This window comes from Lindgomyces ingoldianus (assembly GCF_010093535.1).
Source record: "Lindgomyces ingoldianus strain ATCC 200398 unplaced genomic scaffold BDR25scaffold_11, whole genome shotgun sequence".
NCBI classification, from domain to species: Eukaryota; Fungi; Ascomycota; class Dothideomycetes; order Pleosporales; family Lindgomycetaceae; genus Lindgomyces; species Lindgomyces ingoldianus.
The window spans coordinates 171,427-185,502 of NW_022985172.1; the positions used below are offsets into that span (position 1 = coordinate 171,427).

Consider the following 14,076-nt stretch of genomic DNA (forward strand, 5'->3'; position numbering starts at 1 on the left):
AAGGGTCCCTGTATTAGCCCTAACTATGACTTAACCTAGTCTCTTGCAGTTACCTCTATTCCTGCATGTATTTAGTTGCACCTTGCCCCTGTAGCTAGCTTAGTAGTTTTCTAATATCCTACGTACAAGGCCTATAGGTGTTATTAGTATTCCTAGGTCTCTGAGTCCCTACGCACTCCCATATGCCTCTGAGTGGATTCATACCGCATTTGGACCCATTGTCTTGCCTGCGCCGTTACACATATGTAATAATGCTAAGAATAAGTTAAGTAAGTTTATGTAAGCTTGCTAAGCGCGACTTTATAAGCTCTCTTAGACTTATTCTATCCTCCTAGCTCGCCTTCCTATTAGATAATGCATTCTTCTATAACTGCAGGCAGCTGTGCTGCCTCCGCATCTTCCGACTAGTCTGTAGACGAGCCCTGCCCCAACCTAGCTAGATTGTGGAGCACCTCGGGTGGAGTTACGTTGGTCCAACTATAGACTGTAACAATCTACACTATTTTTCTTTTTCATGTTTTTTATACCTATTATTATAAAGTGTTACTTTTATAATAAAATTTTTAAAAGTAGTTAGTTTTTTATTATGTGTAAATTTATTCTTTATTATGTCTTTTAGACTGTTATAGAACATCCTGTAAAAAGCTTTCTAGTCTATTTATCTACAAATTACTAACTGTTCTTTAAAGTGTGCTGCATAATGTTATGTAGTTTTTTTTTCTTATTATAGTGCGTCTAGTTTATTAGCTGCAATTTTTTATTTATCTATAGTTTTATATATAGCAGTTAGGGCTTCTTTAAAGGCATCTACACTACTAAATATTTCTTTAGTTTTAGAGGTTAGTAAGGTGCTATTTACTTTAAAGTCTATTTAATTATCTACGTGTAGTTAGAACTAAATTATAGAGGGTTCTTTTAAATGTAATCTTATTTATAATATTATTTCTATATTAGTCTAAAATGCTCCTCTGTTATATTACATGTAGAAGTAGCATTTAGTAAAAAAAAAGTTAAAAGTTCTTAGGTAATTCTCTAAAAAGCTTTAAAAAAGCTAGTCTTAAAGTCTTTTTAGCCTTAATACTTTCTTTTTTAGTTAATATATTTTAGAGTTTTACTAGATTAACTTACAGCGTGTAAATTTATAAAGTAGCTACTTTAAAAGTTATTAGCATAAGTTAGTTATTAAGTTAGATTATTTTCTAGTGTAGAAGTTTTACTTTTTTATAGAGACTAACTAGTTTACTAATCTTATTACTAATCTGCTAAAGTTTCTTAATGTTGTCTTAGATACTGTTAATCTGTTCTGCTAGGACTCTTTTATTAGCTGTTAGAACTTCTAATAATCCTAATAAAGCTGCATAAGCTATGTTAGAATTAAAGTTATATTAAAAAGTTATACTTTTTAGAAGTGCAGTGTTTAATGTTATAATCCTTACTTTGTAGAAGCACACAGGTTAATGTTGTCCCTAGGGTGTAGAGCAGAGGGCAAGGGGCTAACAGTAGGGTGTACAGTCCTACGTAATAGCTACTAGGCTAATAGAGTAGAGTAGAGTAACTAGATTATAGTTTGTCCTTATAATAGTAGTATAGTGTAAGGACGGGGCTCCGCACCACTCCGCCAATACAACCAAAAGGTACGAATAATCAACCAACGTTGATTTTCGGGTGCAGAATAGTATATATACCTGTCGCACGTAAGCGCCATCTCGGCCTTACATATAGAGGCTAGGTTAAGCAGTCCTATTAGATATAATTAGAGGTATATATGTTGCAAGATATATAAATAGTATTACAGCTCTTTAGAAAGCTAGAATGCTACGTAGTCTATATAAAAAATAAACTAAACTTTAAACACACCTTCTAAAGGTGGTTTAAGGTTAGAACTATATACATGTCTAATAGCACTAAGAATAAGTTAGTGTAAGTTCTCTTAAGCTTCTATTACTAACCTTTAGTAAGCTTGTCTAAACTCGCGCTAACTCCTTAGCTTGTCCTTCTTACTAGACAATGCATTCTTCTGTAATCCTAGGCAGCTGTGCTGCCTCCACGTCTTCCAATTGGTCTGTAAACGAGCTCTGTCCTAACCTGGCTAGATTGTGGAGCACTTCTGGTGGAGTTACGTGTAAGGCCGAGATGGCGCTTACGTGCGACAGGTATATATACTATTCTGCACCCGAAAATCAACGTTGGTTGATTATTCGTACCTTTTGGTTGTATTGGCGGAGTGGTGCGGAGCCCCGTCCTTACATTACGTCGGTCCAACCATAGACCGTAACACTGGACTTACACTGCATGTAATTAGAAGCTGTAGCATACTATAGAGTACATATTATACTTTTTAGAAAGTTAATTAAGAACTTGCTTAGCTCTCTAGCTATACCTTCTTGCATCTACTAAAAGTTTTTTTAACTATTGAGTTTACACAAGCAGTTAGAGTCTTAACAGCTAGTTTATAACTAACAATCTGCGAGATTTTGTCCCTGTGTGTCACGATGGGCATGCTCAAGCTACAAGCAAGAGGTGGTGTAACCCAACTAGATTAAACTAAGGAGTAGAGGAGCTGCTCTGCGAGTTTAAATATACATATGTGCCCCCTGCCAAGGCGCTACTTGTTGCACCAAGGCGCTACTCGTTGTGCAAGCGAGAGAGCTTAAGTCGCAGAGCATATGACGCGGTACCCGCCGTCATACCGTGTGCACGAACGACTTTTCCTAATACAATATGCGCTAAGAGCTCTTTCCAGGCACTTGTTTTTGGTCTTTAGATACGGACTGTTATTTGTTTTCTACCCTGGACACCATCAACGGGTCCAAACCAGCACCACCACTTACGGCTACCGCTGAGGCAGATGCAGTTGCACTCCAGGTCCAAGGCCTCGAATCAGGGCAACATCTAAAGACAGGATTCTACAGAAGACAGAGGCTAGTAAGAAGAAGAGTACAAAGTCATCTCAGAAGGCTCCTGAGGGTGGCTTAAAACACGACTTCGTAAGGTTCTGCCCGTTGAGTGTTCAACAGCTAATTTGACACTTTAGCGAGTCTACTCCTACAGAACCAAACTCGATTTCTTCCCTAATCTTAGTATACTGTATCAACTCTATCGGCTCCGGAATTGCTATGCCTTTGATGAACATAGTCTTCGGTTTGTTTCAAGACGGTCCTAATCGGGTTTGCAATGGTGCATAGACCCCAGGCGAACTGGTTTAAAGTTTTGCAAACTACTTCCCAGAAGGCACGACAGTGACGCAAGCTGAATTCTAAGCTGAAATTAACGAATTGGCACGATAAATTGTCTATCTGCTCATCGGCAAGTTTGTGTTATCTTACATTCCATTGGTAAAAATGCGGGTTCCATGCTCTTCAGCTCTAGCCTTAGTTTCCAAAGTCTAATTCTTATTTGGCTGTTGTCAATAGTTTCCACTTTAGCACCCAAATCTTGACTGTGACTACCCTGTCTGTCCGCACCCTGCATCCGGCTTCAGAATGGCTCTTCTCAACATATGCTCCTCAACTACCCTGAGACGAGAACCTGTTCACAGCCGTAGTGCTTACGTATAGTCCAGTTATAGTGCCAATGCGGCTTAGAGAAAGTAAATGCGGACTTCAAGGACTGTCTTCGCATGAGGGTGCGGGAGAGAGGATCCGTGCTCTCAAGGAGTTGAAAGGACGACAAGCTCGTGAACGTGCTTACCGGGAGAGGCAAAGTGAAAGCGTCAGAAGTGGAGCACCCATTTTCCGCTAATTACTAGTCTCCGTCTGTTCTGCCTCCCCAACATTTAACCTCTACCTCGAAGAGAAAACGCTCACTGGAGAACAAGCCAATTGAATTTGGTAAAAGCGCGCAGAGTACCCTCCATGGGGCGATTCCTCTCTCTCCTGACTGCTATGCATAAATATTCGCCCTGGTATCCTCATCATCACCACCTTCAGAACACATAATGGCCGGCCTTACGCCCGACAGCTCTTGGAAGCGTCCAGCTGAGCAGCCCACAGCTCTTGGAAGCCAGGGTCAATCCTTCCCATTGGTCCAAGGCGGCCCCAATTTGACACTCCCTCGCCAACACAGTACACCCAAGGCGTTTTAGCCCCATGAAATAACCGCTGGCTTAGTTATCACCATAAGCGGCTGCGGCACAGCAGCCTCAATCCGATGCACCGAGCTTCCTGATTCCTGGGATGCGGTGATAGCTTTTTTTGTGCGATCGTCGTGTTCCTTCTCTTATTCCCGTCAGCGCCGTCATTTTCCAATTTCTTTGCTCTTCTTTCATTTCATTGCTGGTGTGCTTTTATGGGGCACAAGTCAATTATGACCATTGGATATTCAGACTTGGAAGTTGCGCCGCAAACACCATCGACAGGGCCAGTACCGATCAAAGATCATTCTGCAGGCCTCATAGTGGAGAGTAACGATACGCACAAGATCGCAGGAGAACCATATTATTACGACCCAGACAACAACCTCCCGCCATATTCGCAAGAAAAACCGCGGCGAATATGCGGCGCCGAACGAAGAACATTCTGGATCGTCCTCGCGATCATCGCTGTGCTAATAACAGCAGCGGCAGTAGGTGGAGGAGTCGGAGGTGTGGTATCAAAAAACAAGTCCTCGACACCTAGCTCCGCACAAACCACAACTCCCTCCTTGTCATCCACGTCGCAAATCTCGACAGGCTCAACAACCCCCACATCTACATCTACAGATATTAGAAGCACGACAACGCTTATCGGCCCAACCCGCACCCTCGCCCGCGACTGCCCATCCGCCAACAACTCCATCTACGACATCAGCTATGGTTCTTCCTCCACAATGTCGTGGCGCAAGCTATGTAATATGAACTTCCGGTCCGTAAAACGCACACCCGCGAACCCAGACAACGTTGTCAACACGGGCACCAAGAGTTTAAACGACTGTATCAACCTCTGCGCATCCTGGGATCAGACAAATCAGACACTAATCAAGAGTGGGAAAGCGTTCGTGTGTAATGCCGTGTGCTGGATTAATACGTTGGATGCGGATTTGCCGGGTCAGTGCTTTGGGTTTACGACGCAAAATGATACGAGTGGATTTGTGGTTGATGAGACACGGAAATGCGATACAGCGGCTTGGATTAATCAGTCCTTTGGTTGATACCATTGTTGTTTACTCTTTATGTGGGCGTCGGTTTTTGTGGGCGAGCGAGGGCGGGCTGTTTGGTGCACGCCATGCATTCCTAAAGGCGGCGTTATCGGGGTTCTGAATGGCAGCTAAATATACAAATATACATTTTCGAATCTCGCAACACTTTCTAAAGAATGCAGGGTCGAATCCGCCTTCTGCGGAATCAGTTATTTTCATTCATCCCCCCAAATCCACTCCTCTCTACTTCTTCATTACCCAGGTAACATTACAAAGAAGCTCCCACACTTCCGATCTGCAATCTAATCTTATCTCCCCATTCGCCATTCCTTCACCCTGCCCGCGCCACATCAGAGCCGCTTTTACGTCCCAGAGGAATTAGCCCGTAAATCCTCCTCCCACACTTGGAGCGGCTGTACAATACATCTAGAATCCTCTGCCACCACAACCTAGCTAGATTCAGGTCCGCATCCTTCAAGCATGTGGCTTGTTTTACCATGGTTTGTTTATTTTTGACGGTTATTTGTGTTGGGAAAAGAGATAACTATGTGTGCTGCGGAAGAGACGCTTGGATGCATAGTCGGCTGTTTCAAATATGCCTGGATATTCGGCTCTCAAATATAGAGCCGATTCCGTGGAGATCAAAGACTGAGATTGAGAAGCACGCCTGTTCATCCACACAAGCAACCCTCTTCAAGACGGATCACTTTTGGATTAAACTCTTGGCACTTTATATTTTGGTAGATGCTGTCATAAATTCACACCGGTAAGCTTTAAGCGAGGTTGCGGGGCTCTGGCATAGCATAGTACTGACTGCTCCTTGCTGCTGCTAGATGGAGTCGAGATGATGGAAAAGTATAGAATGGAAATCGAAGAGGCTCAAAGGCACATATAACCAACCACCCAGGGTGCCCAAATCGGACAAGAAGCATCTCGTACGATTTCCTGAACCAAAACGCCACCTAGACCCTAGCCTTCCACTCCACCACCAAGTTCCCGGTTCTAACCCAAGATCATTCAATATCCCTGCTTGCCCACTCCAACTCCGCCCCCTTGGATATAACCCCTCTCATCGCAACATTCCCTAAATCCTCTCCTCAACACTCCTTCTCCCCACCTGCCCCGCAGCACCATGATAACTCGTATCTTCCCTCTCCCTCTCCCTCTCATCATCGTCATACGCAAACTGCTCATCCGGCACTGCATACCCTTCCCTCTCTCCTCGCTTAGGCTTCTTCTTTGCGGCAGCGGCAGCCGAAGGATTCGGATTGCTTTCCGGGCCTTCGAGAGTGAGAACGTTGTCAGGGGCGTCGAACGCGCGCTTGCTTTCCATAGTTTGCATTGCGTTATATTTCCCGCGGCGGGTGGTGGACCGGTGAGTGCGGACGTCAAGGCCAAGGGCTAGGAGGGTGGAGAGGCTGGTGGATTGTCAGTGGTCACTTCAGTTCAGTTAGGGAGGATGGGGATATGGATTGGGATAAGGAATGGGGGTGGGAAAGGGTCCATACAATCCGAGTAAAGAAAAAGCAAACAACGCTTTATAAATCCTACAGATGCTAACGCCGGTCTCATTATCCCAGTTCTTGCGATTGCAGACATGCGACAGAGTGCCTGAGCTCCACCAGCTCAACAGCGCGAAACCAAGGGTCCAGAGAATCGCGAGTACGGAGTTGAGGACTAGGTTCAGGATTGGGTTAAGGCCACAGCAGCAGTGGAGCACGATCGTGGCGGTTAGTGCGAAGATGGTTAGGAGTGAGACTGTTAGGAGCTGTGGCGGAGGCAGAGTTAGTTAGTTGGTCGGTTTTGTATCGCATGTTGTAGAATAGAGGTTGCGTTTGAACAGGGAGAAGAGGGCATGGTAAGCGTACGAGAAGGAATGTCCAGGGCAGTCGGTAGTGGTCGTGTTTGAGTTCCCACAGGAAATAGCTCATAACACTTGCGACTACTATCGAGGAAACGAGTTGTGCGGTGCGGAGGATATGGAAAGGGAGCACGGGATAGTGCGTCGGTTTGACGCGGTCTTTTCGTGTCGTCATGGTCAACACGTGCTCAAGGAGAGTTATACGGAGAATTAAACGATATAATGAAGCGAGGAAAGTAGACTATATGCCCACTGTGATGGTGTTGGGTGTCAAGGCTGCAGTTTGAAGACTGCAGATTGAAGACTGAAGCGCAAGGTGATGCGGCTGAGCTGGGCGAGGGCGATCTCTGCTTTGCCAGGATTCAGCTCGGCTTTCCAGCCTGGTATAGCGTGGCTCAGCTTCAAGCCACGGTCGCTTGCCGTCTCACTCCGCGAGCCAACAGCATTTTCGACAAAATAAGAAGCATCCTAGCGTTCTTGGAATGGTATGTTTGTGGTTAAAGTGAAAGGTTCCCACAGTGTTGGACCCAGCCTTGTCAGCCTGTCGATCCCCAGGATTTGTCCGAAAAGCAGGTCTGGATCTGTCACGTGCAATGGAATGAATCAGCCTGGTGCATCATGGTTCCCTTCACCCATGTCAAAGCTAGCTTTTGTGTGGCTGCACCCGCGGCCGTGAAATATGATTACTAAATGCCGATTCTCCTTCCGGCATTCCTTGTCTGCGGGCTGATTAGAAGGAAAGAGAAGCCGCTGCCCTTTCAACAATGACGATACCCTGAATTAAGGTGGAATTCGAGAGCCATTGGAAGTGCACCATTAAGGCGGTTCATCAGCACTAGAGCGTACTCAAAGACTGGGGAGACGAGTACGTACAAGATAAGCAAGCAACCCGACACTCGAAAGTTACGGAATCTCTACAAATTCCGAGCAAAGCCTTGGTGATTTCCTCCTCATTGAGCCATCCATCAATATGGCGTTCTCCATGGCCATGCCCTTCAACGAAGGTGAAGAGAAGATGCACAAGCTCCTTCATGTCCCCGACCACGATAACCCTACGTCAACTATGCTTACACCGCAGGCCTCATTCCTGCTACAAAGAGCACCCCTCCTCGCCATCGGAACTCTTGACTCGCAGAATCGTCCCTGGACAACCGTATGGGGTGGCCAAACTGGTTTCACGCAACCCCTGGGTGGTGGCATTGTCGGGACGCGAACTATTGTTGACGGTGAGAATGATCCTGTTGTCCAGGCCCTCGTTGGCGGCTCTGAAAAAGGGGAGATGGTTCGTGGTGACCCGAAAGGAGACGGTGTTGGGAGAATGCTAGCTGGGCTGACTATCGACCTGATGTCAAGGAAAAGAGTTAAATTAGCTGGACGTATGGTGGCAGGCAGTGTTGGCGAAGTTGATGTTGAGTTTGAAGATGGAACGGAAAAAGTGGAAGGAGCACCTGGAAGGCAAGATCAGCTGCAACTCGTAACAAAGATCGAACAGAGTCTGGGAAATTGTCCGAAATACCTGAATCAATACGAAATTCGGCCAGCGCTTGTCACCTCGAAACTACTCTCTCAATCCCAATCGCTCACACCAAACGCCAAAGCTCTCATCTCTAAAACAGACATGTTCTTCCTCTCATCCAGCACCGACGAAGACATGGACACTAACCATCGTGGTGGCCCACCCGGATTCGTCCGGATCCTCTCCGACAATGAAATCGTTTACCCCGAATACTCCGGTAACCGACTCTATCAAACACTCGGCAATCTGCAACTGAACCCTAAGGTTGGAATGGCTTTTCCAGCTTACGAAACAGGAGATGTGCTGTACCTCACCGGAGCTGCTGAGATCCTGGTCGCAGGCGATGCAGCCTCTCTTCTCCCCGGTAGCAATCTCGCGCTAAAAATCACAATTAATGAGGCAAGACATGTAGAATCTGGGCTCCCGTTCCGCGGAACAAGGAAGATACCGTCCCCATACAACCCGCTTCTCCGCGTGCTAGCCACAGAAGGAAGCATCAAATCCTTAATTTCCGGCTCCACATCTCGCACACATGCCACCCTAATTAAAAGGACAAATATCACTCCGCAAATATCCCGCTTTACGTTTGCGGTCCCCAACGGAGTCGAATACTCACCGGGCCAATGGGCGGCATTTGACTTTTCCAAAGATATAGATATCGGGTACTCACATATGCGAGATGATGATCCACGGAGCTTAAATGACGACTTTATCCGGACGTTTACCATTTCTTCCGTGCCAGGGACTACAGCAAACCAAAAGGAATTCGACATCACGATACGGAAAGTGGGACCCGTGACAAATTACCTATTCCAGCAGAACGATCGTGCGGGTTTCGAAGTCCCGCTTGTTGGTATTGGTGGTGAGTTTAGGATTGAACAGGGAGATGAGAAGATGATACCTTTCGTAGCAGGCGGCGTGGGGATTACGCCGCTGCTTGGACAACTTCCGGGTCTGAGGTTGTTATCAGATAGGTTTCGTTTGCTGTGGGCAGCGAGGTTGGCGGATGTTCATCTCGTCGTTGACACGCTGCAGCGATTTCCGGACTTGGCGAAATGCACGGAGGTGTACCTCACAAGTACCAACGATCCAGATGACGCTGAAGGGAGGTTGTCAGAGCTCCGAGACAAAGGCGTCAAGGTGGAGATGAGGCGATTGGAGAAGCGAGATTTAGACGCCGTGGAGTCTAAAACGTGGTATATCTGCGCTGCCAAGGGCCTGCGCGTTACTCTCTTGTCTTGGTTGGAGGGCAAGAAGACGATTTTTGAAAACTTTGATTATTAGGGCAATGCATATGGAAGAGTCATGATCAGTATCTCTGTATTTTGGTTCATGTTTGTACTTTTGCATCATCTCTAATTTAGATGGGCGTCTGATCTATTTAGTTTTCCTTCTAGGCAAGTGTTACGAAGGATGATTTGATAAGAATCCTGGACGTAACTACCATCTTTCACAAGCTATCTCCTGGTATGAACAAGAACGCCCAGGAGTTAAGCAAGTCTATATAGAACAATAACAACCTTAGCTATAAAGGCTATCAGAACCTAGATGCATATCTAGCATTTACCTACTAATATTCTTGTCTGTACATAAGTACGGTTGCGTCTGCACATGCGTACAGCTGAATTAATGCCTGAAACAGTTAGCTATCTAGCCTGTGCGTTAGGGGCTATGTGTACTTAACAGCCCTCTTTCTTTATACAAAGAGAGAGGGTAGTAGTTAATTATAAGAAGATCTTTGCCTGCTCACCCCTGTTACAGGCTGTACGCTTAGCGTACAGCTGTCTATCCACCTACCGCGTGCGTAGCCACGCAGAGAAGGGGCCTACTACTAGATGCATAGCCATCTAGAGGAGTGAGCTAACTAACACTAATTAGTTCTGTTAACTAGCAGACTTTTACTGTGTGTGTAGCTACGCAGAGGAAACATCTTTCTAAGATAATAGATTAGCAAGGTGGCTATAGCTGCTAGTACAAGAGCTAGCCAGCTAGCTGCAGTATCTATCTACCGCGTGCGTAGCCACGCAGAGGAGGCATCTACTGCGACTGGTAGCTGTCGTCTGCCCTGGAGTTAACTGCTGTACAAGAGCTAGCTAACTAGCTGCAGTACCTATCTACCGCGTGCGTAGCCACGCAGAGAAGGGACCCACTACCAGATGCGTAGCCATCTAGAGGAGTGAGCCAACTGACATTACTTAATTTTAGTATTATAAACACTTCTAACGCTATATTTCTTCTATGAAGCTAGTTAGCGCTAGAATAGTTGAAAAAAAGCGTAGATTTAATTTTTAAATAAGTTGTAGTAACGTTAGCTTTATTTTTATAAAGTTTTTTTTTCTTAGTAGTATTAGCTTTTTAGTGGCGAAAAAGTGTACACAAACTTTTGCGTTCGTGCTGTACCTTGTGCTGTAAATAGTTCTTCTAGAGTTAAAGAGCCTTTAATTGTCACTTTCTAGTAAACGTTGAATGTTAGTTACTCTACTACTATCCGCGCTAAAACGCCTCTCGCACTCGTAACTAGTAGCTAGGATAGTACGGAAATTACTAGAGACAGATTACCTTGCCCTGCTCCTTTAGGAGCGTTAAATCCGCACCATGAGCCCACACATTTAACAGCGTACAATTGCCTTTCAACGCAGTCCTTGCGAAAGTTTCGGCTAATCAGAGCCCTAGAAACCCCCTGAACGCTCCCTACAGGCCTACTGCTCGTCAGAGCCCTCCTATGCCTCCAGGATCGCTATACGCACTTCCTAAAAGGGTAACACAATCCGTACTACGTACTGTGCCTAGGTCATCATGAAATGCACGGTGCGGCTCACGAACTTAGTAGGTTCACTTTGTATGGACTGTAGCACGGCTGATGCAAGCCATGCCGGCTACTGTGCCCTAGTAAAATGAATCTGTTCGTTCACTACTGACGGTGCGAGGTGCAGTCGCCGTTGAAAGAGTAATGCGAATATTGATGCTCCGCGTAATTGTCTGCAGTTGGTTAGCGAAGTGCTGATGTGGTGCCAGGACCTAAAGTCGGTTTCATCAACGATTAATATATACAGTAGTGTCCTAATTACTTGTCTACTATGCAGGCTACATGCCAGATGCGATTACAATAGACTCCAGGTGTGCCATGATTCATGGATACCTGCTCAGGTCTTCATTCAGACGCTACTAAGAAACAGACATATTTATACCCCAAATAACAATAGCAGGATGGAAGAAAATATAGAACGAATGTCAAGTCCAAGAAAAAGAGGTTAGAACAAATGAGAGTACGCTTCATAGCAAGCGTTCTAATACAGTTTCCGTTGCGCTGAGTTGGTCATCCATCCCTTCAAGTGCATGCTGGTAAGAACGATTTGCATGAAGCAAGGGGTGCCTGTAGGTTGTTTGAAAGCGTTTTGACTGCTTCGACTAGCATATCAAGTAGCGGATCCGCCATTTCGGCTGCTAAGATGTGAGTGTTCCCAGCGATCATAATCTTGAGCTTGTTGCCTTGTGGTTGCGACCAGACACTCAGATAAGACGGCACTGTAAAGGGATTGTTAAACCATTGAACCTTCGTAGTTTCTCCTGCGATATGTATTTCGAACTCCGCATCAATGTTCTGGTGCTGAAACACCGAGTCCAACGGGGATCCAGCGGGCCAGTTTGTACATTGTTGCATAATTTCATCCCACCCCATTGAGTCTGATTGTCCGAGTGAGACGTATTGCTCTTGGACAGAGCGGATAAGGTCTTCGGATGTTTTCGTGGAAGGTGTAAAAGCCCTGACCGGAACTACGTTCAAGCAAGGCCCGACTATTTCTGTAACACCAGAAATATCCGAATTGCGGCCCGCAATCACATGTCCATACACAACGTCTTCTTCCCCAGTGACGATAGAGAGGACCACAGCCCAGGCGGAACTAACAAGAGAGGCCATTGTAAGGTGCTCAGGAAGACGAGGGGCGTATATGGATCTCTCGGCTCTAACAACACGAGGGGTAGTCTCTTCTGGCATCTTGGGACAAAGCTTCGTAGTAGCCCTGGTGAGGTGTGAGCCCTGGAGGAGTTCTTGCCAGTAACGGCCTGATGTAGTCTGTTGGTAACGAGCGTGCGCAAGATAAGTCTGAAAGCCAATAGCAGGACGCAGAGGCTTTTGCTGGTAGATAGAGACAAGTGTTCCCAATATGATTGGAAGACAAACACCATCATACTGAGCATGGGAAAGGCGAATAATTAATCGATTCTCCTTGGAACTGTTACGCACGAGAATGAAAGAAGTTGGAAGTCCAAGTGGATGGCATTGTTCCATATCTCGCATGAAGATCATTTGCGATTCTTGCGGTATCGGTCCTTTGACGTTGAACATGGTGAAAGGTGATCCAACATCGCGGAGAATAGCCTGCCAAAGTTTTCCTTGAGAGTGAGCAAACTGAGTGCGGAAAATTGGGAAGTGGTCGATAAGTTTAAGACAACTGTGTCTGAGGAGGTCCACATCAAGCTGCGGTCCTATGTCGAGAAAAAGGTAGTTGAATGCCACACGAGGATTGTCAATCCCTTGAGTGATAAATGTTTGTTGTGAGTAGGTAGCAGGAAGAATGTCAACTACGTTTTCGGGTTGTATTCCTGTGCTGAAAACATTGGACTTGGAAAGAATATCCTCTTTGATATGAGCCGGAATCAGGGAAAATGGAGGTATGAATTGCACCCCATGATTAGAAGCCCGACAGATGCGAACCAGTTGCGACAAATTGGGTTGTCGGAACACATCTGCGATAGTGAGTCGAATTCCATCTTGACTCGCTTCGCCGACAAGCTTCATGGCTGCGATTGAGTCGCCACCAAGGCGGAAGAAGCTATCATCCAGTCCGATGCTCTCCGGCTCAATGTTTAGTACGCGGGCCCACAGCTGCTGCATTGTCCTCTCTGCGGCCGACATATGCTGCTGTTCCACAGGCCCTTAGCAGACCGCCTCTCTTTGTTGTCGCTGCTTAAGAGTTTTGCGGTTGACTTTGCCATTCTAGTTGACTGGCATTGTGTCAAGGATAGTGATTGTCTGGGGAACCATGTAAGCCGGAAGCTGGCATTGGAGCATCTCGTGCAACTGCTGTTCGGTATTCCGTAGGAACTGGTGCTGCAACAGCTTGCTGCTAAGACTGTGCAGTGGACGATCCGCGTGATTGGTAGGGAACCGGAACAGCACCTGTCCTTCTCCATGCTCTTTCTTATGGTGATAGAAGATAGCGTCTAAACCGCCCTTCTAGGAGTACTGCCTACTCTAGCTAATCTTAACCTAGTAACCTACTTTCTAGGCAACTTTAACTAAGTCTATAGTAGAAAGTAATAAGATATTCTGTGCTTTATAACAAACAGAGAAGATCTAGTCCTGCTAAGTAAGTAATTCTGTTGCTGCATTACCTAGCGCATTAATAAAGTAGCAACTTAAAATAGTCTTACTGTGTAGGATGTTACTTACAGCTATAATAAGTGCACTAAAGGTGCTCTTTAGTTGCTATAATAGAGACTTATAATCTATCTAGCGCTTTATAAAGTTAATCTACCTGTCTTGCTAAATGTGTTAAACTTCCTGCTCCTGCTAGCCTTA

The 14,076-nt window shown here is 45.7% G+C and overlaps 5 protein-coding genes across 5 annotated transcripts; 2 read left to right on the plus strand and 3 right to left on the minus strand.

Moving 5' to 3' along the window:
• Positions 1 to 4,155: 4,155 nt before the first annotated feature.
• BDR25DRAFT_302578 (uncharacterized protein) lies at positions 4,156 to 5,275 on the plus strand. Its single transcript, XM_033689826.1, has one exon. It carries the CDS (start codon positions 4,306 to 4,308, stop codon positions 5,125 to 5,127), a length of 822 nt encoding a protein of 273 aa, XP_033549176.1. The 5' UTR covers positions 4,156 to 4,305; the 3' UTR covers positions 5,128 to 5,275.
• A 589-nt stretch (positions 5,276 to 5,864) lies between these two features.
• Positions 5,865 to 7,456, minus strand: BDR25DRAFT_302579 (uncharacterized protein). The gene is made up of 3 exons (XM_033689827.1): positions 6,984 to 7,456; positions 6,624 to 6,883; positions 5,865 to 6,533 (listed from the first exon to the last, which is right to left on the minus strand). Exons 1-3 carry the CDS (start codon positions 7,149 to 7,151, stop codon positions 6,200 to 6,202), a joined length of 762 nt encoding a protein of 253 aa, XP_033549177.1. The 5' UTR covers positions 7,152 to 7,456; the 3' UTR covers positions 5,865 to 6,199.
• Positions 7,457 to 7,718: 262 nt separating this feature from the next.
• On the plus strand, positions 7,719 to 10,001 carry BDR25DRAFT_302580 (oxidoreductase-like protein). Its single transcript, XM_033689828.1, has one exon. It carries the CDS (start codon positions 7,947 to 7,949, stop codon positions 9,774 to 9,776), a length of 1,830 nt encoding a protein of 609 aa, XP_033549178.1. The 5' UTR covers positions 7,719 to 7,946; the 3' UTR covers positions 9,777 to 10,001.
• Positions 10,002 to 11,820: 1,819 nt separating this feature from the next.
• BDR25DRAFT_312897 (CoA-dependent acyltransferase) lies at positions 11,821 to 13,410 on the minus strand (the record flags this gene model as incomplete). The annotated part of the gene is made up of 1 exon (XM_033691334.1): positions 11,821 to 13,410. One exon carries the CDS (start codon positions 13,408 to 13,410, stop codon positions 11,821 to 11,823), a length of 1,590 nt encoding a protein of 529 aa, XP_033549179.1.
• Positions 13,411 to 13,491: 81 nt separating this feature from the next.
• BDR25DRAFT_220386 (uncharacterized protein) lies at positions 13,492 to 13,728 on the minus strand (the record flags this gene model as incomplete). The annotated part of the gene is made up of 1 exon (XM_033685000.1): positions 13,492 to 13,728. A coding segment is annotated over one exon (237 nt), but the record flags the coding sequence as incomplete, so codon positions are not given.
• Positions 13,729 to 14,076: the final 348 nt, after the last annotated feature.

Coding starts and splice junctions, on each gene's coding strand:
- BDR25DRAFT_302578 (XM_033689826.1), top strand. CDS start 4,306: ATGACCATTGGATATTCAGACTTGGAAGTTGCGCCGCAAACACCATCG.
- BDR25DRAFT_302579 (XM_033689827.1), bottom strand. CDS start 7,151: ATGACGACACGAAAAGACCGCGTCAAACCGACGCACTATCCCGTGCTC. Junction 6,884..6,983: donor TGCCCTGGACATTCCTTCTC/GTACGCTTACCA, acceptor CCTCCGCCACAG/CTCCTAACAGTCTCACTCCT. Junction 6,534..6,623: donor GCTTTTTCTTTACTCGGATT/GTATGGACCCTT, acceptor ACAATCCACCAG/CCTCTCCACCCTCCTAGCCC.
- BDR25DRAFT_302580 (XM_033689828.1), top strand. CDS start 7,947: ATGGCGTTCTCCATGGCCATGCCCTTCAACGAAGGTGAAGAGAAGATG.